At 39.3% G+C, this 21,665-nt stretch overlaps 1 protein-coding gene across 6 annotated transcripts in view; it reads right to left on the reverse strand.

Annotated features, from left to right (window-relative positions):
- Positions 1–1,752: 1,752 nt before the first annotated feature.
- Positions 1,753–21,665, reverse strand: part of CDK13 (cyclin dependent kinase 13) — a 49,351-nt gene continuing 29,438 nt past the window's right edge. Inside the window, exons 7-14 of one of the 6 annotated variants that reach the window (XM_068156849.1) lie at positions 20,143–20,199; positions 17,357–17,458; positions 17,163–17,240; positions 14,956–15,072; positions 13,871–14,002; positions 11,435–11,586; positions 7,966–8,352; positions 1,753–6,938 (exon numbers count right to left, since the gene is read on the reverse strand). In XM_068156849.1, the coding sequence (XP_068012950.1) occupies positions 6,082–6,938; positions 7,966–8,352; positions 11,435–11,586; positions 13,871–14,002; positions 14,956–15,072; positions 17,163–17,240; positions 17,357–17,458; positions 20,143–20,199 (1,882 nt within the window). In that variant the 3' untranslated portion in view covers positions 1,753–6,081. Of the gene's footprint in view, positions 6,939–7,965; positions 8,533–11,380; positions 11,587–13,870; positions 14,003–14,955; positions 15,073–17,162; positions 17,241–17,356; positions 17,459–20,142; positions 20,200–21,665 lie in introns of all 6 variants that reach the window. The other 5 variants (XM_068156848.1, XM_068156845.1, XM_068156847.1 and 2 more) reach the window with 5 other exon arrangements.

The raw sequence follows: 21,665 nt of genomic DNA on the forward strand, positions 1-21,665 counted from the left end.
TCAAACGAAGCTCTTTCCCCTTGTTTGTTGTCGCTGCCAAGAGCTCTGAGTTGCGTTTTCTGCCACGTGATGGGGGAGTTTGGTAGCTGTAATCCCCTTCATCCAGATGGCCTCTCGGGCTAACAGGCATTCCTTAAAAATAGAAGTGAGCTAATCCCAGTTCAGCCAATTTAACAGAACTTCCTGCAAAACTGCATGGCTCCCTCAAAGCTAACAGGCAATAATTCATGGCTGTGACATGAGATGCTTTGTTTCCTCTCTTGCCACCAATTTTATGGACATATTCATTGCCCTGTGTTGGTACAGGCTATTGTCCTGCAGTTATTTGCAGCTCTCCTCTTTCACTTGATGCTATTTTATCTGCGGCTGAGGATAGTGATTTACATACAGCACCCACTAGAATTATTGCTGGTACCTTTCTGCACAGCTTGGTGGCCCTACAGCACTACCAGCTGAACAAATGGGACACAGCACCTTTCTCAAACCATTACAGGTTCATAGTCCCACATAAACCAGAACCAACTTTGTCTTGTTTACTAGCTGCAGCAGTAACTTTCATGAGAAAACCAGAGCCCATGACTAGAAACTGTTTCAAGCAACTTCCTGCTATGTTTAAGCTGACACTCTGTATTAAAAGAAACTTCTTCACTGGAAGGGTTCTCAAAGACTGGAACAGGCTCCCCAGGGAGGTGTTTGAATCCACATCCCTGGAGGTGTTTAAAGACGCACAGAAGTGTTGCTGAGGGACACTGTTTAGCATCAGACTTGGCAGAGTTAGAGAATGGTTGGACTCAATAATCTTAAAGGTCTTTTTCAACCAAAATTCTTCTATGATTCTATGCACTACAGCCTGGTCATCAGAAGTAAAATCCAGCTCTAATTGTAGCTGCTGCCACAGCATTGTCAAAAATGAGATGCTTTGGGCTATACTTGTGCTTTTTGCCAGCCTTATGTCAAATGACAGCTACGTAAGCACTGCTGGCCCCCCCTAACTTCCTATTGCACCTTCACTGCCCATCTTCTGACTTTATCAATGACAAATAATTGAAGTGGTGACAGCAGCAGTCTGTCTGACCTGATGTTTAAGAGTACCAAAGTGCCTGATTTTTGGATGGAAGTATAGCATTTATTGAAAAATACAAACATTCCCATTAGATCAGCTGATACAGCAGAACACAAGCAGAAAAGCCTCAGGCATTCAAAGGGCAATTGCTAAAGCCACACTTGATTGGCAATGTTTCAGAAGCAGTGTGCACACAGAAATAGAGAGTTCCTGGTCCTTTGGGTGTGGCTTCCTCTTATAACACACACATCATGCTCTTTGAAAGAGCCAGTGGTGGGCCAACTGCACTTCTGCATTGACAGAGTGAAGAGAAACATCACATGCTGTGCTAAGAAACTCTTGCAACGGGTGCTGGAGCCAACAGCTTCTCTCCACTGGAGGCCTGTATCCCCTAATCTGCTTCTGCTGCCCCATCAGTGCTCAACAGTACACTGCACTGCATCTGGGCTCCCGCCTTAACCAGGAGCCCTGCTCCAGCAACAAGCACTCAGACTGCCAGTCGCTGCAGTTTTCCTTTCAGAAAGCAGCACAGCAGTAAATATTTTTAAATAACTTGCAGAATTTAAACACAGTAAATATTATATTAATTTGGATACTAAAAAAAACCCCAAAACAACCAAACCTCAGTTTAACTCAGAACTCTTTTGAAATGCTGTTTGACAACCAGAGAGCAAAAAACAAGGGAAGACTTCAAGTTTTCATGTATTTTATTTACAGGCCGCACAATACATTTTATTTACAAATGGCTTAAAACAACAAAGAGTAAGCAAGCTGAAGCATAACAGTTTGATTATTTTAAATTAGGTTGTCTTGAAATAACTCCTGCAATAAAGTATTCTTCACCCTGATAAGCAAAAGTTAGTTTGATTTTTAAAGTCAACCCAAGGTCGTTTTAAATACAGAATTCAAACCTTTTGTTTTTCTGGCGATTTCTTGATTTCAGGACACACTTCCTCATGTACAGAGCATCCCAAAACTATCAGGAAGGGAAATAGCCAAAATTTCCCCATGTTGAAAACAGCGTAACAGAACAGACTGGAGAAATATTGTATGTCAAACACTCGTGTGTTTTATTAACAAAAAGAAGAATGCAAGAAAGACATATGAGATTTTTTTTTTCTCTTGGAAACAGAATTGATGGTCTGAGATCTAGTTTGCCCGCAGACAAGAGGTATCCTATGTTACTTCAGTACTTCAGTTTTTACTGCACAATAATCTATTAAACTCACCCAACTGTAAACTTCACCAAAACTGAAACCGCCTCCTGCACCAACAAAAGGAGAAGAGCACTCAAAACTGCAGAACTTACAGTACAACACCTGGCGCCTCTGCTCCCAGAACGCGCTTCACACTACTGTGGTATGGAGAAAAATCTAACATAGACCATGTTTTATGGAGACATAAGAAAATAGAGAAGTTTGGCATTTAAAAATTACTTTTCCAAGTCCTTAAATTAACATTTAAGGAAACATGTATTTTTTTACACCTTCTTCCCTAACACTGCTCCTTCTGTTCGAGGTAACACCTAGGGATCCGCAAGAAAAGCTGTTTCCTTTTCCTTTGGCTGATTCTAAGTATTATAATAGACTAAGCATTTTGAGCCATGGCCAATAGCAGTCCGCTCGTGCTCGATTTCCTCCTCTGGGTATGGCTAAAGACCACTGAATATAAATAATGAAGTACTTGCTACTTGACAGTCCATGATTACAGTATTTTGCTATATTTAGAAATACAAACACACAACACTTACTTTTTGATGTAGTGTCCAGGTCTCTGTAGCACACTTTGGAATTGCAGCACAGAAAATGTAAACCCAAAGGAATGAGGGGGAGAAGTAACAAAAGCCACTGCTCCACAGGAAAAAAGAAATCACATGGTTTTCAGAACATCTACTGCATCAAAAATGCAAGAGCCACGTGATACAAAATGCCAAACTAGTACAGACTCACTCTGCCCAGTGTAATTTGTTCAAAAGGGTAATGTTCTGACCTGACATAAGCACCTCAGCATGGGATTTAATTCTCAAGAAATTTTGACAGATAACACACAGGTCCAGTACAAATTAATATAGACCTACAGTCCTTAGATCCTGCCCAGACACAACTCTAGGGCCCGGGAAGCATGGCCATGGAGAGAAATCTTCCTCAAACACATCCCAAAGGCTGCCTTGCAGAGGGGGAAGCTTTGTATCCTCATGGCCCATGCACAGCCTCTACCTGCCCAGGAGGAAAGGCTATCAACAAAAGAGCCAAGATGCCTGGGTTGGAAAGAGAGTGCATTCTCTTTTCCCTCCAAATTACCCCAGCACTGTTGTCCCAGGCAAATAATAGTGTTCAAAGTCACAGTAATCCTTAAACTGAATTTGGGGAAAACTCATCGTGCAGTTTGCATCTGCCACAGTGTGCTAGAGCTTTGTTTCTGATTCACCTGGAAGTCACTGTCTATTGCATCTCCTCCTCTCTCCTCAGTCAGGATTACTTGTGCTGTTTTGTTAGTTTTGTGTGGCTTTTTTTTTCCATGGCTGAAGATTGAAATTCATTTTGGTGAAATGATACAACATGAGGGTACTGTCAGTCCACAATGAAGCTGCACTGCCATTTGCACCTGCTGAGGGGACTGACTTCTCTGCATTAAATGAGATGAACTAAATGACTTGAAAATATACCTCCAAAAAGAGAAGAAGCAGGAGACACATCATCATCCCTGCATTTTTGTGTTGGAAGTCAAATCCTTTAGTCCTCTGATCTACCTTCCATTTGAACTTACTTGCCTGCCTGCCTTTTTTTTTGTTTCCCAAGACAACTATCACCTGCAGATAGACTTTCAAGTGCAGGGGAGTGATTTTTACTGAGAACAACTGCCTCAAAGCTTTAAGTCTTTAGATTGATTCTAAAAAGCAGCAATCTCTGTGTATCACTGTGGGGTTGTTCTTTTAAGATCAGCAAACAAAAATCCTTAGCTGACACTGTCCATACCTAAATGACACTAATTAATTCTGCCTTTAAGATTTTACTAGCAGAAAAATGCTAGGGGGAATGTGTCCTTACTCAAGGGGAAGTGCCTGATGCACTGTCAATCACACATGAAGCTTTTGTTTTCCAGGCTAATTCAGGTTCTAACTCCTTCTGACCAGGCCACTTATATTTCCAGACTGCAGCATATGCTGCTGTATCTAGGGAAGGCAACTGCCAGACTTACAGGGACATCGTAAGCAGCATGACTCACTCTCTCTCTCCATTTCTTATCTGCCAGATCCTCAAATGCTACGCAGTTAGCCAAGTGAGTTTCTCCATGCTCTACACGGTGGTAGTTAGCCACGTATGAACCAGGATTTTCAACTAAAACAAAACAAAACACCACCAAGTTATTCTGAAAAATCCAAAAAGTCACTGACAAGACTACGTTTGTAATAGTGTAAGTAGAAATTTTACTTTTTAGAAAGTAATAATTAAACACTCAGTTACATAAGGTACCGATCTGTCAACTGGATAATCAGTTGGAAAATTGTTTCCAATATGGGCTTTAAAACATTCTTTTACGTACATGCAAAAATATAACCATACCTCCTCTCTGCAGGAGAGAGACCACTTGTTGTCGAAGGGGCAAAAAAAAAAAAGACATGCTGGAAGTTGTACTTAAAACAAGGAGTGACTCTTGGCAAGAGTTTTAACTCAGTTGTTCAGAGAGACTCAATTCCACTATTAAAATGTTCTGTTGAATTGCAGATATAAAATCAATTAATTGGCACAATCACAAATTTACAGAGAATTAGAACTAGCGGCAAACATTTTGCTGTTGCTTTAAATACTGCTTGGTTTTCCTTTGGTTACTTCTTGTAATGCAGGATTTGTGGTAAAAAGACAACAGTGCCAGCTTTTCACACAAAGTAATCACTTCTGTTGACATTTAAGAGGAAAAAAAAAACCAAAAACAAACCCAAAAACTATTTCATCACTTGGTAAGGACATATAAAGTACAGTTTATTTGGCAGAGGAACTAAAACACTTACTACAACCTCCAAGAGGGAGCTGAGGAAAAACTACACTCTTCATTCTTCTCCTCACTTTCAATGTTTCTCATGAAGTTCAATTTGGAAATTCTGATTTCACTGAGATAGGATTAGGTCTCTAAGTAACTGGCCCCCCCGAAGTAAAGAGCACAAGGTTATGACCTATTTGAGTTGCCTATTATTAGCTGAATTTTCACTACCTAGGTTTAGGTATTATTTTCACATCGATCTATGAAGTACTTCCAATTTTTTGCAGACCTTAAGCTTACGTGTTAAGGCACTTACCATTCAAGTACAACAGTTTTTATATAAACAAGCCTGGGAGATGGAGAGAACATTTTATCAGAACATCCTTTTTCCTGTTTGTTTTTTTTTCTTGAAAGAAAACAAAAATAACATTGACCAAATATTTATAAAATTTTGCATCAAGAGAAAGGTTGTGTTTTATTATCTGAAATGAGCACAAAGTACACCTTCCACAATAACACTGAAAGCAGTGCAAAGACTGACAGTGACCTTTGACTAAAGGTAGTTCTGTAAAAAGAAAAATACCAAATAAATCAGTGCCCTGCTTTGATTGTTGTAAAATTCTTTTTTTTTTTTCCTTTTTTTTTTTACATAAAAGTTGGTCCAAACTTACAAAAAAAGCACAAATGTGCATAGTTCAGAAGATCTGAAAGAGTGCCATAAAAAGCTGATGTCCCTAAATTTAGCATCCACTTAAAACTGCCAAAATACAAAATAAAATTGAGAACTAGAGTTTGTGAACATGTACAATCAATTCACCTAGTTTTCAGACAGCATGAGTTTTAAGCAGTTTGCATTTTTTCCTACTGTACGCAAGACCCTTTTCCACATAAAAATAAAGCTGTTGAATTAACATTATTCAAGTCTGTTGAACTGCTGCTTTAAACTGCAGCTAGGAAACAAAACAAAACAAAACAAAACAAAATCCCAAACAAAACAGTTTTTCCAGATAAAAATGATGTGCCTGAGGAAAAACAGATAATCAATATGGTAATCCTCTGCCTCGCCCTCTCACTGCCGATGTGCTAATGTGTCCCCTGTATCCTTGGGAATAGCCAGGTCCTTGGGCAGGAGAAGTCCAAGTCTGTCCATGCATGTGGCTGATGCCACTGGGATTCTCCTGTAAGTTACTTCCGTAGCTGTAGTTGTGCATCTTTGTGGGCAAAGAGTGCGTACTCTCTGGCCCTGCAGAAGCGTCACCACCGCTCCCCAGAACTGGGATCGGGCAGTGGCTGTACTCAAACCTATGGTCTTTATCTCCACTAAAGAGCATGGGGCCAGTGTTGAGGTAAATGTCTCCATAACCAGTTACTGAGCTGGGAAAGGATTCCGAAAAGGCCGACGGAGGAGGGGGAGCACCAGAGTGAGATGAAGCAGTACTGTAGTTATCCAAAGATTGAATATCTGAGTTTCCAAGGAAGCTCCTCCTTTCTAATGCTCCCGACGATCCACTTCCTATTCCATCACTACTGCCATAATGCGCAGATGAGAAGGAGGATGATCCAAAGTTATCCTTGTAGTCTGGGCCTGTTACATAGGAGTCTCTAGCCTGATAATCCACGCTTGTTTGTACTGGCTCCTCTGCTGTTGCCTGAGCTTGGTGCTGAGCAAGCAGCTGCAGAAGAGCTGCTTTCACTCCCGCGTGAGGATCTGCTCCTGAAGAGTTAGTTATAGGCAAATGCTGGTTCTCTGTCCGATAATCAAGGTCTTCATCAGTGAGAGGTGGAGGCTCTGGTGGCTCTGGGGGACGCTGGTCTGGAGGCAAGATTCGAGGGCGTTCTTGTTCAGGTGTTCGGTTTAGAAGCCTCATCTCAGACTGCCTAACCAATTCCTCTTGACCTAAGCAAACAAAAAAGAAGAGCTTTGGAATAAAGCAAATACAGTAACAACAGATAGGAAAGGACTCTTTCCTAGAACAATGAAATTACTTCAATTCTCACTAACTTATTAGTTGCATTTATCGATAGTTGGACAGATTATTTTGGGGAAAGCAAGAGCTCATCTGCCTCAAGAGAGTGATGATGCCGGTTTCTCTTCCAAGTAAGATTATCAGTTCCTTAAGGAAAAACAAACAAACAAAAAACCCAAAGCAAACCTCAAGGAACACCTCTAGGATATTCAAAGAGGAATCAGCAGAGACTTGCAAATTGGCATAAAAGTCTTGAGGGACAAATGCCACTCTATCAAGAAGCAGCAAAACTTAAGCTTAAAAAAATCCTCATGAACACAAAACATCACCACCCATTAGAACTCTAAAACCACCCCCAAATCCACTTTGGAGTATTTCTTTCAGCGCCTGCAAACGTCACAGAACAATACAAACCCCAGTGTATAAGCAAACTGAAATAGCACCCTAAAATGATCAGCAACAGAGCTGTAAACTTTGAGAAGACTACGGAAGCTGCTGCTGTACCCCAATGGCAACCTTCAACCCTGTGTGTTAGCAATTGTTATGAGTAACTACACAAAGAATCTGACACTAAGAAATTACTCCAGTCAGCATTTAAAACAAAAATAAACACCTTCTCCCCAAAACAGGTTTTACCTAAAACACAGAGTCTGGCAAATTCCATTTATGAATTTGTACAGAAGACTGTCTTCTCCACCACAAACATCACTGAGAAACCCCCAAACCCCCAGAATAACTGGTGTAACTGTTTTGTCATACCTCAGAGTGGGGAATCATCTTTTGTTCTGCCTGCATAGCATCTGTTACAGTGAGACACAAATTCTGTGATCCAGATGTAAAAGGCGACAATTTACTCATCTCTCCCGCACTCATACAGACTCATATGGTTAATACATTAACTCTGTATCCCCACACTATGAGGTCTCCACTGCTGGAGGCAATAAAGCCCTTCAGTACCTGCAGGTGTATACAATGACTTGATCAGGTGTGGGTAGCTGGGTGCTGGAGATTCCACCTCGTCCCGGCTGACAGACGCAGGAGTGGTGGGCTCTGGAGGCTGCCTGAGTTGCAATGACATTTCATTTCCTGATCCGTTTTCCTTCTCCTCCAACGTAAAATCTTTCTGTTTTGTTTGCTGAGCCTTTATTAACTGAGACAACAAAACAGCAAATGCACTCTGCACAGCTGCCTGGGCAGCATCAGTCTCAACTTTAGGCTGACTCAGCTGAGCAGGTGGCACAGGAGGCTGCGTGACTGACGGCTGTTTGAGAGGCTCCTGTTCTGGTGGTGGTGGTGGAGGTGGTGGCGGCTGCTGCTGCTGCTGTTGTTCTGACTGTTTTTCACCTGCTGACAAAATTCCAGCAGGAAGATTTATTTTATTTAGTTGCTGCTGAGTCTCTGGGTTTACCTTAATATTCAACACTTGGGCAAACTGTGCCAAACTAACACTCGTCTTAGACTGTAGCAGGTTTAGCAGGATTGCCACTTCATTCTGGTTTAACTGCTGTCCAGTGGTTGTTTTTGCTAAAGACAAAAAAGGGTTTTTAAGTATTATTTAGAATGGCATATTTCAGAAACTCAAAATAATGACTAATCTAGCATGGCTGACACAACTGGCAAAACATGGGCTTGGACAACACAGAAATGGAATGCTTTTACAAATTAACTGCCTTTGGGGGAGCATCTATAGGAAATGGAGCAACTCCAAGGAGTGCGCACAGGCAGATGAGAAACATCAAGCTGGAGCTCAATTTTCCACAACACAACTAAGCTAAGGCTTAAGGCCACCTGCTTTAGGCAGCTGTAAGATTTCCAATCCCCACAAAATTTCCTATCTTTGACATATCACATCCCTCTGTTAAAGAGTGGCCATCTGCAAAACACATTTCCAGCCATATTCTGGTCCATTCTAATTCAACATCTAGATCCTAACACCTGCTCAAGTGACCAGGCTCTAGGCGACCCAGAAGCTAGCAGTGTAAATGCAAAAGCAAGGGCTGAGTTTGAAGGACAACAAGTCCATTATTGAGTAGCAGGAGAACACGGGCTTGTGACAATACACAACTTCTTCAGTGAAATTGAGTTTGCCACAGAGAAGGGATTATGACAGCACAGGGGAATATGAAAAAGGAAGTCAGAATATCAAAGTAATTGCTTAGTATCAAGCACCCATCCTGGTAGTTTATTTCAAAAGAAGTGAAGCAGCACAGGTTTTGACATGCCCAATGCGTAGATGATTTAGAGAAGAAAACAGTTCAAAATTTAAAAAGGGCGTGTATGACTGCTGGCAGAACTCTGCATTTTTAAACTCTGATCAACATGAACACATTCTGTCCTCTTCTATCCCTTCCACTCTGCTAACTCAGCAATATATTAATTTCATAGCAGATTCAAAGCTATACTTTAAAAAATGGTCACTCAGAAATATAAAGTATTTGCTTGCAAGACTAAGCAGCACAGCTGCGAAGTGCTGCAAAACCCACTACCCTACTTGTGGATGTGCACCAGGATACAAGTGCTTGGAAGCTACTCAGGAGGGATCCAGGGACTTAAACGACTTCGTATATTCATATAAACATAAAAATAAAACTGCCTTTTATTTGACAATACAGCAAATAAAGCCTCCTTCCTAATGCCTTATATGGCTTGATTCTCAGCTTTAATGCTTAACAGTTGATTTTGCATCATCTGAGGATGGTACGCTCAACACTCAAACTTCTCTCAGATTCTCAATGACAATGCAGCAGGAAAATGCCACACAGGGAAATTAATGCACTTATTCCACACTCTTTGGTTAATTTCAAGTCCCTTCAAAGAGCAAACTCCATTCTGGGAAATCTGCCAGTTTCTACCAGAACAGAATTATTGAGATCTACAAAGCTCCTGTTAATTTGTAAGATGCAATAACCAGGGGTCTCATTCATAAATGCAAACATTAGCAACTGATCTAAGGTGGTTTTAGCCTCTTCTTTTGGGGTGCCCAGAAACAAATGCAACAATTTTGTTTCAAGCGTATACTTGTATGTGGGAGTTCTTTGATGTGTCTTATTGATGATATTATCTGAAGTACACTATGGCTTCCAGAAGTTTTTTGATTATGACAAAAAAGACCTCTCTGCTGAATTGTCTAACCTCACTGAAAATTAAATTGTCTTCTACCTGTATATATTCTTCTATGTACTTATGAGCAAACAGCAATACAGGTCTGAATCATTCCTTATCTATTGGTTTAGTTTATTTTGCATGGTTAGTATTAGTGACTAATAAACATAGTCTCTCATCAGGCTACTTGCTATAAAACCACAAAGAGTAACTACTGTCCTTTGGACTCTTTAAACTTCCATACAGTTCTCATTTGTCATGGAAAAAAAATTAAGGGCTACAGAAAGTCATGCTTGAAAGTGCTGCCAGAAGTTCAGCCTAAACATACAAAGTGGCAGAGGATGAACAGGAGCAAGAGGCAATAAACTATCAAAAGAATTAGTTTCTGCATCTTTGCAAACAGTATTTTGAGCTCTGCTCTTTTGTTAAGAGTTGATTCAAGGTGGTTAGTATTAACAAATGTTCAGGCCCTGTGACTGCATTTGATGTTTATCTTCAGAGGAACTTTTGTGTAAGTGCCATAGGATTTATGGTCACCCTGCACAAAAATGGTCTAAAAATTACACTTCTCAGGTGTCCATGTGATATTGTTACTCTGTATATTTCTACATATTATGAGGAAACTATCCCTGAACTGTTATCTTAAGTCTGCCAAGGAAGTAATTTCTTTCCTCTTTACACTATATCCATTAAGTTGGTGTCCAAGCAAAATACTTTGTTAAGTTTTAGACTTAATGGCTATGCAATCTATGGAGGTAGCTCCTTCTTGTTATATCAGGTTTCAGGGTTGGTTCTTTTTTGGTGCTTGTATTTTTACAGCTTGGTTCAGACCCAACAATTTGAAAAGCTGAAGGCTTAGGTAACACAGAGAGGGAATCTGTTTCATTTGAGATTATGATTGTTCTAAAATCTGCCTTCTGATCAGTTTATCAATACCAATGAAGCTCTTCCAGTCTATGGAGACTGTGAGGAACTTAGTGCAGTAGCTGCCTTTTGGGATTTCAGAAGAATTACAGATGAGCAAGAGAGAAAATCCCCTCAAAATACAGAGCAAGGTAGTTGCTCTGACCAGACTGAAAAATTATGTAACACTTAAAAGGAACACAGCTTCCAAAAGCAAAGGTAAATCTTTTGTAACAAAGATTTAACTTACAATACTGTTCCTCCCTCAATAATCCAGGAGACGTCAGTACTCTGAAAATAACATCTAAAACTTCTAGAGGTGCAATCCAAGTAGAAGGTAATTATAAGAACTGAAAACATTACTGACCAAGTGCTACACTAGAGTTGCCCTGAGTTTTGAGTTGGGAAGAAGTTTGCATGCCTTGTGGGGTGTTGGTTCTGCTCTCATCCATGCTTAGAGACAGATCCTTCCTAGGGACTTTAGCTGCTGTTGAGTCATCAGTCATGCCCATCTGCTTCTGTCTTCTGCGTTTCTTACTCCACAGCTCATGGCAATCCTGCCACAAAGGAAGGCTGCAAAGAATGGTTAGAGGTAAATCAGTTTTATCCTAGACTTATCACATTTTCTTTTTTTAAATATTTTTTAAAACCATGTTGGTAAAATAAATGCTCAAATTATACATAACCTATCTTTTGAAAGGTGAATGTACTGAACTCAGAAGTATACCAGAAACACCCAAAGCCAGCTGAAGCTCAGATCTGCTTTTTTCAGTCTGAAACTTTCTCACTAACTGCCAATTTGAGAAGCACAGGTCCCTCTGGCAGGAAAGGGGAACATGCATCTTAAAATGGAATCAATTCTTGCACTCATACTTTAAAAATGCCTAATTATTTGTGTAATTCAAGACTTGAAAGTCAGGGCTGCACACCTGCTATAAAGCATAAATTGCAGTTAACAGGTAACGGAGTTATTAATATGAAAGTGTTGGTTTTTTGGTTGCCTTTTTTTTAGGTTCCAGGCAACCAATTCCTTTTGTCCACTTGTGAAAGTACTACTACTTCCTGAGTTCAAATATCTGTCCCCAGTAACAGACGTGGCTATCTAGTATTTGGGGTTGTACAACCAAGAAAATGGGGGGGGGGGGAGGGGGGGGGGCGGGAAGTTGCAGGAGTAAATAGCACTGGCAAAGTAAGGATACTGGGAAGGACAAGACAGATAAAAGCAGAGGCAAATGTATCCTAAGGAAGTCAGCTGCCCCTAGTTCTGCGCTTCCATTAGTGCTCCTTGCAGGCACCCCATTTCTGACTTCCTGAGGAACCCATTGCATAGGTTATGGAAATACTGAGATAGGCAGTAAAAGTTGTGCCTTCTGTTTTCCTATTAAATATTCATAACTGAGTATTCTCCTCACCCAGGAACATGGGAAAATTACATGACAGATGACAAGAGCCACTGGAAAGGCAATTGTGACAACTGCTTCCTTAACTCTCTCCATTTGTATACCAGGTCAAAACCAACTGGAAGCAAGGAAGAACTCATTGTGAGAAATATCCTGCAGTCCTTGCAGTCAGCACTGTCACTTGGTTTGACTGAACAGCTGTTTTTTCCCAAAGCAGAAATTTTATCTTCCAAGAGAACAGTCAACACTTTCCTGCCTGAAGGGAGTGTAAATCCTCCTAATTTTTAAAAGGACACCAATGACCAGCTTGTTTGGAATTTCCATATATCAGCTCCTAGAATGGATGTACTACAAAGTCCCCCCAAAAACATGAAAACAAAACCCCAAAACAACAAAGGCCAACAAACAAAACCACCTCCACCACCAAAAAAACAAAACCAAACAAAAAAACAAACAAGCAAACAACCAACCACCAAACCCACCACAACAAATTCCTTCCTACTCACTCACTTTAAAATGCATCTAAGCAATGTGCTGTACAAGTGGTTCTGAGATTTTAGTGAATACCCTAAGACTGCTGATATCTAGACAACCAGACAATAGAACCTCTTAGCTTCAGGCATCAGGAGCATCCGTATGTATGTAACACATAAAGCCTCAAAAGACTTTTAATAACATTCTAACACAAAACTCACAAACATTTTTCCCAGCTGTCAGCTAAAGAGAAGTCAGCCTTAAAGGTCTAAATTACTCAAATAATATTAAATGTTCTATGTTCTGATAGTTATCTTGAGGGAAGAATGAAACCTGTAGATTCTGTAATTCTTTTTCATTGTTTTCCTCAGGGTCTGTTACAATGATTTGCACTGATTAAAATGACAATTAAGTCACTGCAAAAGCCCTACTGGACACTGCAACAAATTTCAAAAAAAAACAACAGGAAAAGCTGTGCACAAAGTATTTCACTTCTTCTCTCTGTAAAACCAGGAATCTCAACTGGCATGGGAAATGATTTATGGTATTTGACTTTAACTCTCAGGTACCTTTGCAGAATTCTATACCTAGTGTCCTTCTATTATCACAGAAGGCAATTGAGATTCATGGAGGACCTCAAAACCCTTGGAAAAAGTAGACACTGATAAATAAATAAAAGGGAAAGGATGCTTTTTCAGCATTAAAAACATTCATCTGAAAAATTTCTGCTTGTTTTCAAAGGCACTAATTCAATAACAACTTCTAGGGATAATAAAGGAAACAGTTTGGAGATCCTCACAACCACTGCTATCACGGTGCCAAGTCACTCAGTTGTACAACCAGCTTACTGCAAAATCACCATTACACAGATGAAGATTTTTGTTCTGCCACCACCTACTTTAAGAGAAACAGTGAGCTTAATGAAATCAATGCATGTTCACATGCTGCAGAGGTAAGGATTGCTACCAAAGGAAATTACTTACTCTGGAGGTGGCATTTTAGATGGTTCCACATCTCGCAGGAACTCGCACTGAAGCGCTTGCTCAGCTGTGCAGCGCTTGCTGGGATCCAGAGCAAGCATATAGTCAAACAAATCTAATGCAGCTGGTGGGATGCTATGACAGAGCAAAAGGGAGGAAAGCATCACATTTTTATTTTGAAGCACACGCTTCTGTGCAAAATTTTAATAAACATACCTTTCCCAAAATAACTGATCGTTAAATCCTCAGATAAATTACACTCTAACAAAAACCACTCACAAATAGAGCTTTGCAGAAAAGAGGCAGGGATGAACTCCACTTCTTATTGCTTGTGCAAGCACATAACCCAGGCTTGCTTTGTTTTGTGTTGCTTGATAGCTTGAAACATTGTCATTACAACAAAAGGCAGCCAATGTTTTAAGGTTAAGACTATTTTGTTTCTTTACACTTAGCACTCTGAGAGTTACACTTTTGATTAGTCCATGGACAATAATTCTATTGCTTTCAAGATCTAAGTCTCCTTAGTACAAGCAGGATGATACATGTCTCCTCAAACCCAGAAAAACTGAAGGAGGGGAACAAACCCTTAAAAACAATCTTACAGCTGGTTTTCATAACTTTCACGTGTGATATTCCCACAAAATTAGTCCAATGGTAGTACTTTAGAGTACTTGTACGGTTCAGATAACTCCTCTGTGCTGAATGAATTTATGACCTAAAGGACTGTAATGTTAACCAGACGACGTATTTAGCTGTAGCCAGTTGTCCTAATAAAAAACAATTTAAGTACTCTGAGCTGGTTTTTGTACCAGGACAAGGAGCAGGTGTACCAATCATGGAAAACAAATGTTTCCTTAAGTGAACGCTGACAAGCAGCTGGTATTTTAGAGATTTCTTCCCTCTTCTTGAAGCCCCTATTAATTAAGGGTTAATACAATCTCTGTGGGTATCATGGGAGGGACAAGAACCCAAAGCCATTCTTCTTTACATTTAATCTATGTTCATTCTCCAGAAAACAGTGAAGCTCACAAATTCTCCAGGAAAATGTAATGCTACTACAGTTGACTAAACCAATTCTTCATCCTTACAAAGCAAACTCTTCTCTCAGTTTTCGACGATATTGCTTCTTTGGTTTCATTGTGTTGAAATAAGCTAATTTTATAACATCAGGCCACACTGCTGGACAAGGACTCCCACAAATTCGGCTGTACCAAAAAGAAAGGAAAAATCAGGTATGAGATCCAAAACCACAAAGAGAGCACAGCTGTCACTGTATTCTTGCATGTTTATTAAATACAAAAACAGTTTTCAATTTTTATGTTCAGGTTCTTTTAGCCAACATTTCTTTAGTGTTCAATGCCCAACACCATAAAATCACAGTGAAGTGCCTATGAAAGGTAACCACCTTGCTTCTAAGTGCACTGTTCCTGTCTTATCCCACCCTGGATAGTAATTCTGGGGTTTTGACTTGAAGGAACTGGCTAGGCCAGGTTTAGAGTGCTAATTAACTTTTATGTCCTTAGCTCCCAATGCAAGTGAAGAAGGATGCAGCAAATGGCTGAAAAAGCACTTTTCCCTGAGAATTTAGTTAACACTGAATACATGGGGGTAAGGGAAATCTCAGTAAGGTCTAAGAGTAGAAGCAAGACTTGATTACTAAACCTGCAAATTTTTTCACTTCAGTTACAAATTTTATGTCTCAAGCCTCATCCACCTCCACAGTCAGTTGCCCATAATCTTACTCCTCCTTTTCTGTCCCCATCCATTTTGTCCAACTGAGGATGGCTAAGCACAGGTTGACCAACACCACAGTTGTGAGCTGAAGAACCAAAGACACATTTTATTATACATTCAAAATTTTGAACTCTGAAGCAGGCAGCCACAAAAGGACACTGTTGCAAATAGATTGTTCTAACTCAGCAGTCCTATTTATTAGATTTAAATGGTAAGTGTAAGAGACATAATGATCTATTAGTTATAGAATGAATGCTATGCAAACCAACCTGACTTTAAGCAGGTTCAAGAATGCAACTTTCAGGAGGGAAAAGAAAAATTACTATTAGAATTTACTTCAGCTCTATCTTTGAACATGAAAGTTAGAATCTAAGTGTAGAATTTTTGACTGTAACATGATGTTGGTAGAAATGTTAGTAAAGATGTTGCTAAGATTGTCACATTACAACAGCCAAAAATGCACAGCATCAGCAGAAAGGAAAAATGAGCTACAAACAGAAGCCTCCAGCAGGAGATGGAAATTGCAGAATTTACCAGAGATACAACACAAAGAGGAAAAACAACTTAAAAAGTGACTGCACAGTGACGGGCTTCAATGCCACCTAGTGCTCAGAAGCAAACATTTCAAAAAGTCATTAGTTCTTACACTGAGAAGGGCCACCTATCTGCTCCACACCTTCTAAAAACTATATTTTTCCAGGTCAGCTACTAACACATTACACAGAAACCTGCTATTGTTTAACTTTTGAAAAACATCGTGATTTTTATTCATTTAATTTTTAAAAGAATGTTGACCATTTACTGTTCAGGTTCTGTAGGACTCACTCTCTTTTCCCCTTGTTTCTAGGAAGAGGACCTTTCCTCACTCACAAGGTCAATTATGGTATCAGAATCAAGAGCAACATTTGCTTGCTCAATAAAGGAGAAAAGAAACTAAAACAGAAAAACAACCAACCCAAAAACCCCAGATGCTCTGGTTCTACTGAGTTATATACATATCATTCTATGATTTATTGGGATCAAGGAAAGAAACAGAATCTTACTTCCATAAAGTGTCTGGCAGTTTGTAAGGGGAGAGAAATATTCCCACAAAAATAATAAAGCCCAGGTGTGCATTTGAAAGGCTTGAAACAAGAACTCAAGGTCAGGAGTAAGCCAAATAACGGACTCTCCCAAATCCCATTTGTGCTTATTATTGCTCATGGTTTTTGGTTTAATTTGTTGCTAGGAATTTGCAACATCACCTTACAAAATAATGGGTATTTTGACTACTCTCTTTCTACAACTTCAGAAACAGGCAACTCCAGCTGCTCTACAAAACTGAGCATTCAACTGTGCATTGCTTGGACCTTGGAATACTTACCAAACAAAAAAAAAGAAATCATTCTGCACATCTGAGGAAATGTTACTTGCTTTACATGCCTCTCAGAAACTCCAACATTTCACTCAGGAAAGTAACTGAGTACTTGGAAATGCCTGTAGTGTATGATCTCCAGTTGTAACACTAATAAAAGAAATCTGACAGTGTATGAAGCACCTGCTAAGCGGTAGTACAAGTTACCTTATAAGTTCCAGTTGAGCAAGTTCTTGATTTGCTTGAAATATTGGCTTTTTTGTAAATAGCTCACCCAGGATACAGCTGTAAAACAGTTTTGTACAATTCCATCATTATGGCTTCCAATACAGGTTGATAGAAACATTTAAGGCTTTTCTTGGCTTGTTTTTAATGCTTACTATACTTTCCCAAACTCTTACCCACAGCTCCAGACATCGATAGCTGGCGTGTATCTCTCTTCTCCAAGCAGAAGTTCAGGAGGCCGATACCATAATGTGATAACTTTGTTGGTATATGGTCGGCTGTTGGGGGGAGCAAAAAGAGAGTACTATAATTTTACTATGACCTAATTTCTGAACAACTGATACTTGAGGACTTTACTTCTGTGGTGCTGTTTAAGAACAGTACAGTTTTCTGCTCTCTTTTCCTAATTTTTGTTCTACAAAGCTGCAACTGCACAGAAGCAAACAGAGCTGTCTCACCAGGGCTATCAAAGGAGAGGCTGAATATAGGAATAATATCCACATAGCCATCTGGATGCTGCATGAATTCTGTATCTCAGTTATCATCTGGATAGCAGTAATGTATGCCTACTATATTGCTGATCACTTCAGGAGAATGACCTGCTTGCATATAACCAGTCATTTCTAAGCCACTACTGATTATTAGCATACTGAATATAGGACCTCTACAAGCATTCTGAAAGAAGAAAGAAGTCACTATCCCATCTGTAAGTAGAAGCAAAAAACGCAAAGACTTTTTCCTTGAACTACACGCTTCAACAGTTTTGATGCCAAAGCTTGGAACACTTCCAATACGTTCCTATGTTTCACAACATCTTTAATTCCTTATGGTTCTAACCAGAAGTTTTGGTCATCTGGGAATAATCCTTTCTACCCCTCACACTAAGGTGAAGATTATCTTATATTTTTTCCTTTTTGTATGTGTGTGCACCAACACACATATTCAGAATAGAAGGAAGAACAGAGATGTTAGGTTGTTTCAACCAGGGTGTCCCAAAATTCACTCAGTTTTAAAAATTCATTCTTACCAACACTAGGCAACTCCAAATAGAAAGCTGAGTAACATTAAGTCTGGAGTTTGAATAACTGCAGCATAAACCAGCTCTTATGACACAGTCAGTGGTACAGGTCTCATTTCTGCAAAATCAGAGTGTTTTTTTCATTATGAAATTCCCCAATTCCTCTTTAAAATTGAGTATGTTTTGGGACCAATCCCATCATTTATCATATTTATCTCTGAAGTAAGCATTCCTCTATGAAACGTTTACATAGTATGGACTTTCTCTACAGATACACCACTCATATTAGTATAGCGCATTTTTCATTTGAACAGATGTTTTCCTACACAACCTGTGATATCTCCTATTCCAAATACACTAAATTCACCAGAGTAACATTTAAAGAAGCACAACTACAACAACCAACAGGACCTTGCTTTAAGTTGTATTTTTATTTGCTCCCCATAATGCTCTTACTAAATTCTATACCCTTTTCACAAGTACGCTAATTCTAAACATGTAAATTGATTGTCAAATACAGGAATGTAAAGCAGCAGCTCTTATACACTTGTTGTTATACATTAATTGCATCTGTTACCGCAGGTCAGTAGCTACTCAGAGGACAATGAATGACAAAAGAACTGTCAAAAATCTACTAATGAGATTCTTATTATCCTCCCAACTTCAACTGGCAAATCTATTAGCTAGTATAATTTTGTTTTACTCTTGGTTTCATTTAAGTATTATGGTATAAGAAGATTGTTGTTTGATGTAGAGTAAAATCTGTTATTTGCACTACAAAGACACTGAACTTTCAATCATTCAATTCTTAATGAACAGTCAATTTTACAAGCAAAATTTAAATAATTTAAAAACAGACATTAAAAAACCCACATGGTAAACCAGAGGGGGAAAAATCATCACTCTGGTGCACATTAAAATGAGACAGTGGGATGGCATCAATCCCTTTTAAGTACATTCAAACCAAAATAAATTACTTAGCAGCTGTTTAAGATTCTCTTACCCTGCTACTACACTCAGCAGTTTTCCTAACTGTACTTAAGCACGTTCCTGAACAAACAGCTCAGAAGACAGTGAAACTAATGCTATCAGGTTCAAAACAAGCTCAGAGCTCTATGAGGCAACAATAAACTCACAAAGCCAACATTTTAAATATTATTTCCCAAAGTAAACATGCAGAAATCAAATCAAAGCTAATATTCGCTGTATCCAACCACCTGATGTACATACTAGTGTAAGGAACATTCAGCCTGAACTTTTAAAGTCCAGTTCCACATGACAAATGCGTGACAATGCAAATGTTGAAGCGCTTGTTCATAAAAAGCTGTGCACCTGTTTCCTGGAGTACAAGCATAAGGAAGCCAAGAACAACAGAAGCACAAGTCACAAGAAGTTTCAGAATAACTTTTATTTAAACTTGTATCTCTGTTTCCAGCAGATTCAACAGCACTGGCTGCCTAAAGAATACAATGAACCTTTTCAAATGTAAGCTTAAATCTTACACAAAAGTAATGCTTATTGCAAAGAAAGCGTACGCTCATTTGTGTCAGCAAAAAAATTTGCTTTCCCTAAATAAACTTTTCCTAAGTATGCCAACAGAAAGAACATACTTTAGGTTTAGAGGACCAGAAAGGAATCGTAAAAGCCTACATATTGATGCAACCTACTTAAGGCTGCAACTCTTCATTTCTAATCAATTTATGGCTACTCTCCACAGTTGCAGGGCACTTGGAAAAGCAATACACTTACATACAGAGAGGTTTGTGTTTCTATGCAGGGTAAGACAAGATGTGCTTCTTTCCACAGCCTAAGCAATCACTTGTGTTACAGTACAGTAACAAGTCCTCTAAGCAAAACAGTGTTCTTTTCTAGCCCTCATAATACTTAAGTTATGCAAAAAGGTTAACGTTCTGAATGCTTTGTTGCAATATAATTGTATCTTACCTTTCTTCTGAGTTGTAGAGCCGAGCAAGCCCAAAATCTGCAAGCTTTATCTGCCCTCTGGTGGAAAAAGCAAAGAATTATTTAGTGGTTAATCCTGTTAAGTGTTCCTCCCCAAAAAACAGGTGAAGTTGGCGATTTTGAAACAGCTGCAACTGATCTTCATCTCACATTAACGAGGAGGCAATGCCTTACATTCCAGGCATCTCTTCAGTTAACAAATACACTAACTTACTGAATAGCAAAGACAAATACACAAAATTAGGTATGCTCATCACATGGCATTTACAGCATCAGATGTTAGTCAAAATTTAGATGTATACATGTATTCAAATCAGTAACTGTAGGGAAAAAATGAGGGAGGAAGCTGCTATTTTCTCATGCTTTACTACTAGCATAAGCATTTGTACAACAAACAACTACCAGCAGTCGTAATTCCTTGTAGGAAACTGTCAATGCCCTGTTCTGCTCTTGTAATGTTTAAATACAGCCAGATAAGGGTTTCCATTTTTGGCAGCAGCCAACTTGCTGAATGACACAACCCTTAGCCCTTTCTTGAGTTTTCCCATGTATGAGAGGAAGAGCAGAAGATATAGAGCTCTTGCCTGGTAGTTTCCATAGCTAAAAGTCACTGCTCAGGGACCAGAAGTCCCCACCATGTGTAAAATCTGGATTGTTTAAACACAAATCTATTTGCAAGCTTCTCTAAACACATGAAAGCAACATTGGAATGTTATGTGGGGAGGCTGTTTTTCACTAATTATGAGCTTTTAAAACTGTCACTTTCCAAAAGTGCAAATGTAATTTTCAAATAAATTTTAATTATATCAGGGCAAAACTTGCTGATGTGTGTAAAAATGACCATTTTGTGGTAATAAAATATACAAGTTACACTTTCCAGCCATTTTTCCCCTCAGATATTGTTGCAACACTTGGAGAACCCCCATAAAAAAAAAAAAAATGTTTCCCTCAGATTTGCATGTTTATTCCTCAGAGACCTTATTTGTAGAAGATCAGTGAATTTTTGAGCAAACATTCAAGTGGCATCTCTGAAAGATAGAAATTCATGTGTTAGGCTTCAGGCTGTAACTGGCAATGGGAGTTTAGAAACATTTGCTTAAAATTATAAAGATCAGCTATGAAGTTTTTCTTGTTCCAGTGGAAATATCTAAGGAAGCTCAAAAAATATCCTAGGGGGAAAAAAATCCAATCCCAGATTGAAGGGAGAATAATACAGCAACTCTACCACAATGCACTCTGCTCCACTGTCAGGTTACACCTCAGCTTCTGAGTTCTCAAAGGTGGGACAGAGACAGCACAACCGCTGAAGATTAGCAGGTCAGCAAGATTAGGCATGTGGACACTGAGCAATATAGAGGCATGTGTACATTTGTTCAAGAATCTGTTTCATAGCCTGGCAAGACTGCAGTGGAATCCAGTGCTGAATACAGTCTAATGTGAGTTCATGATAAGAAAACAAGGGGGAAGAAATTGAAAAATCAATTTGGAGAAAACTGGGACAAAAC

This window comes from Melanerpes formicivorus, unplaced genomic scaffold, assembly GCF_026170545.1.
Source record: "Melanerpes formicivorus ecotype bairdi unplaced genomic scaffold, bMelFor1.0.p_v2 SCAF_35, whole genome shotgun sequence".
NCBI lineage: Eukaryota > Metazoa > Chordata > Aves > Piciformes > Picidae > Melanerpes > Melanerpes formicivorus.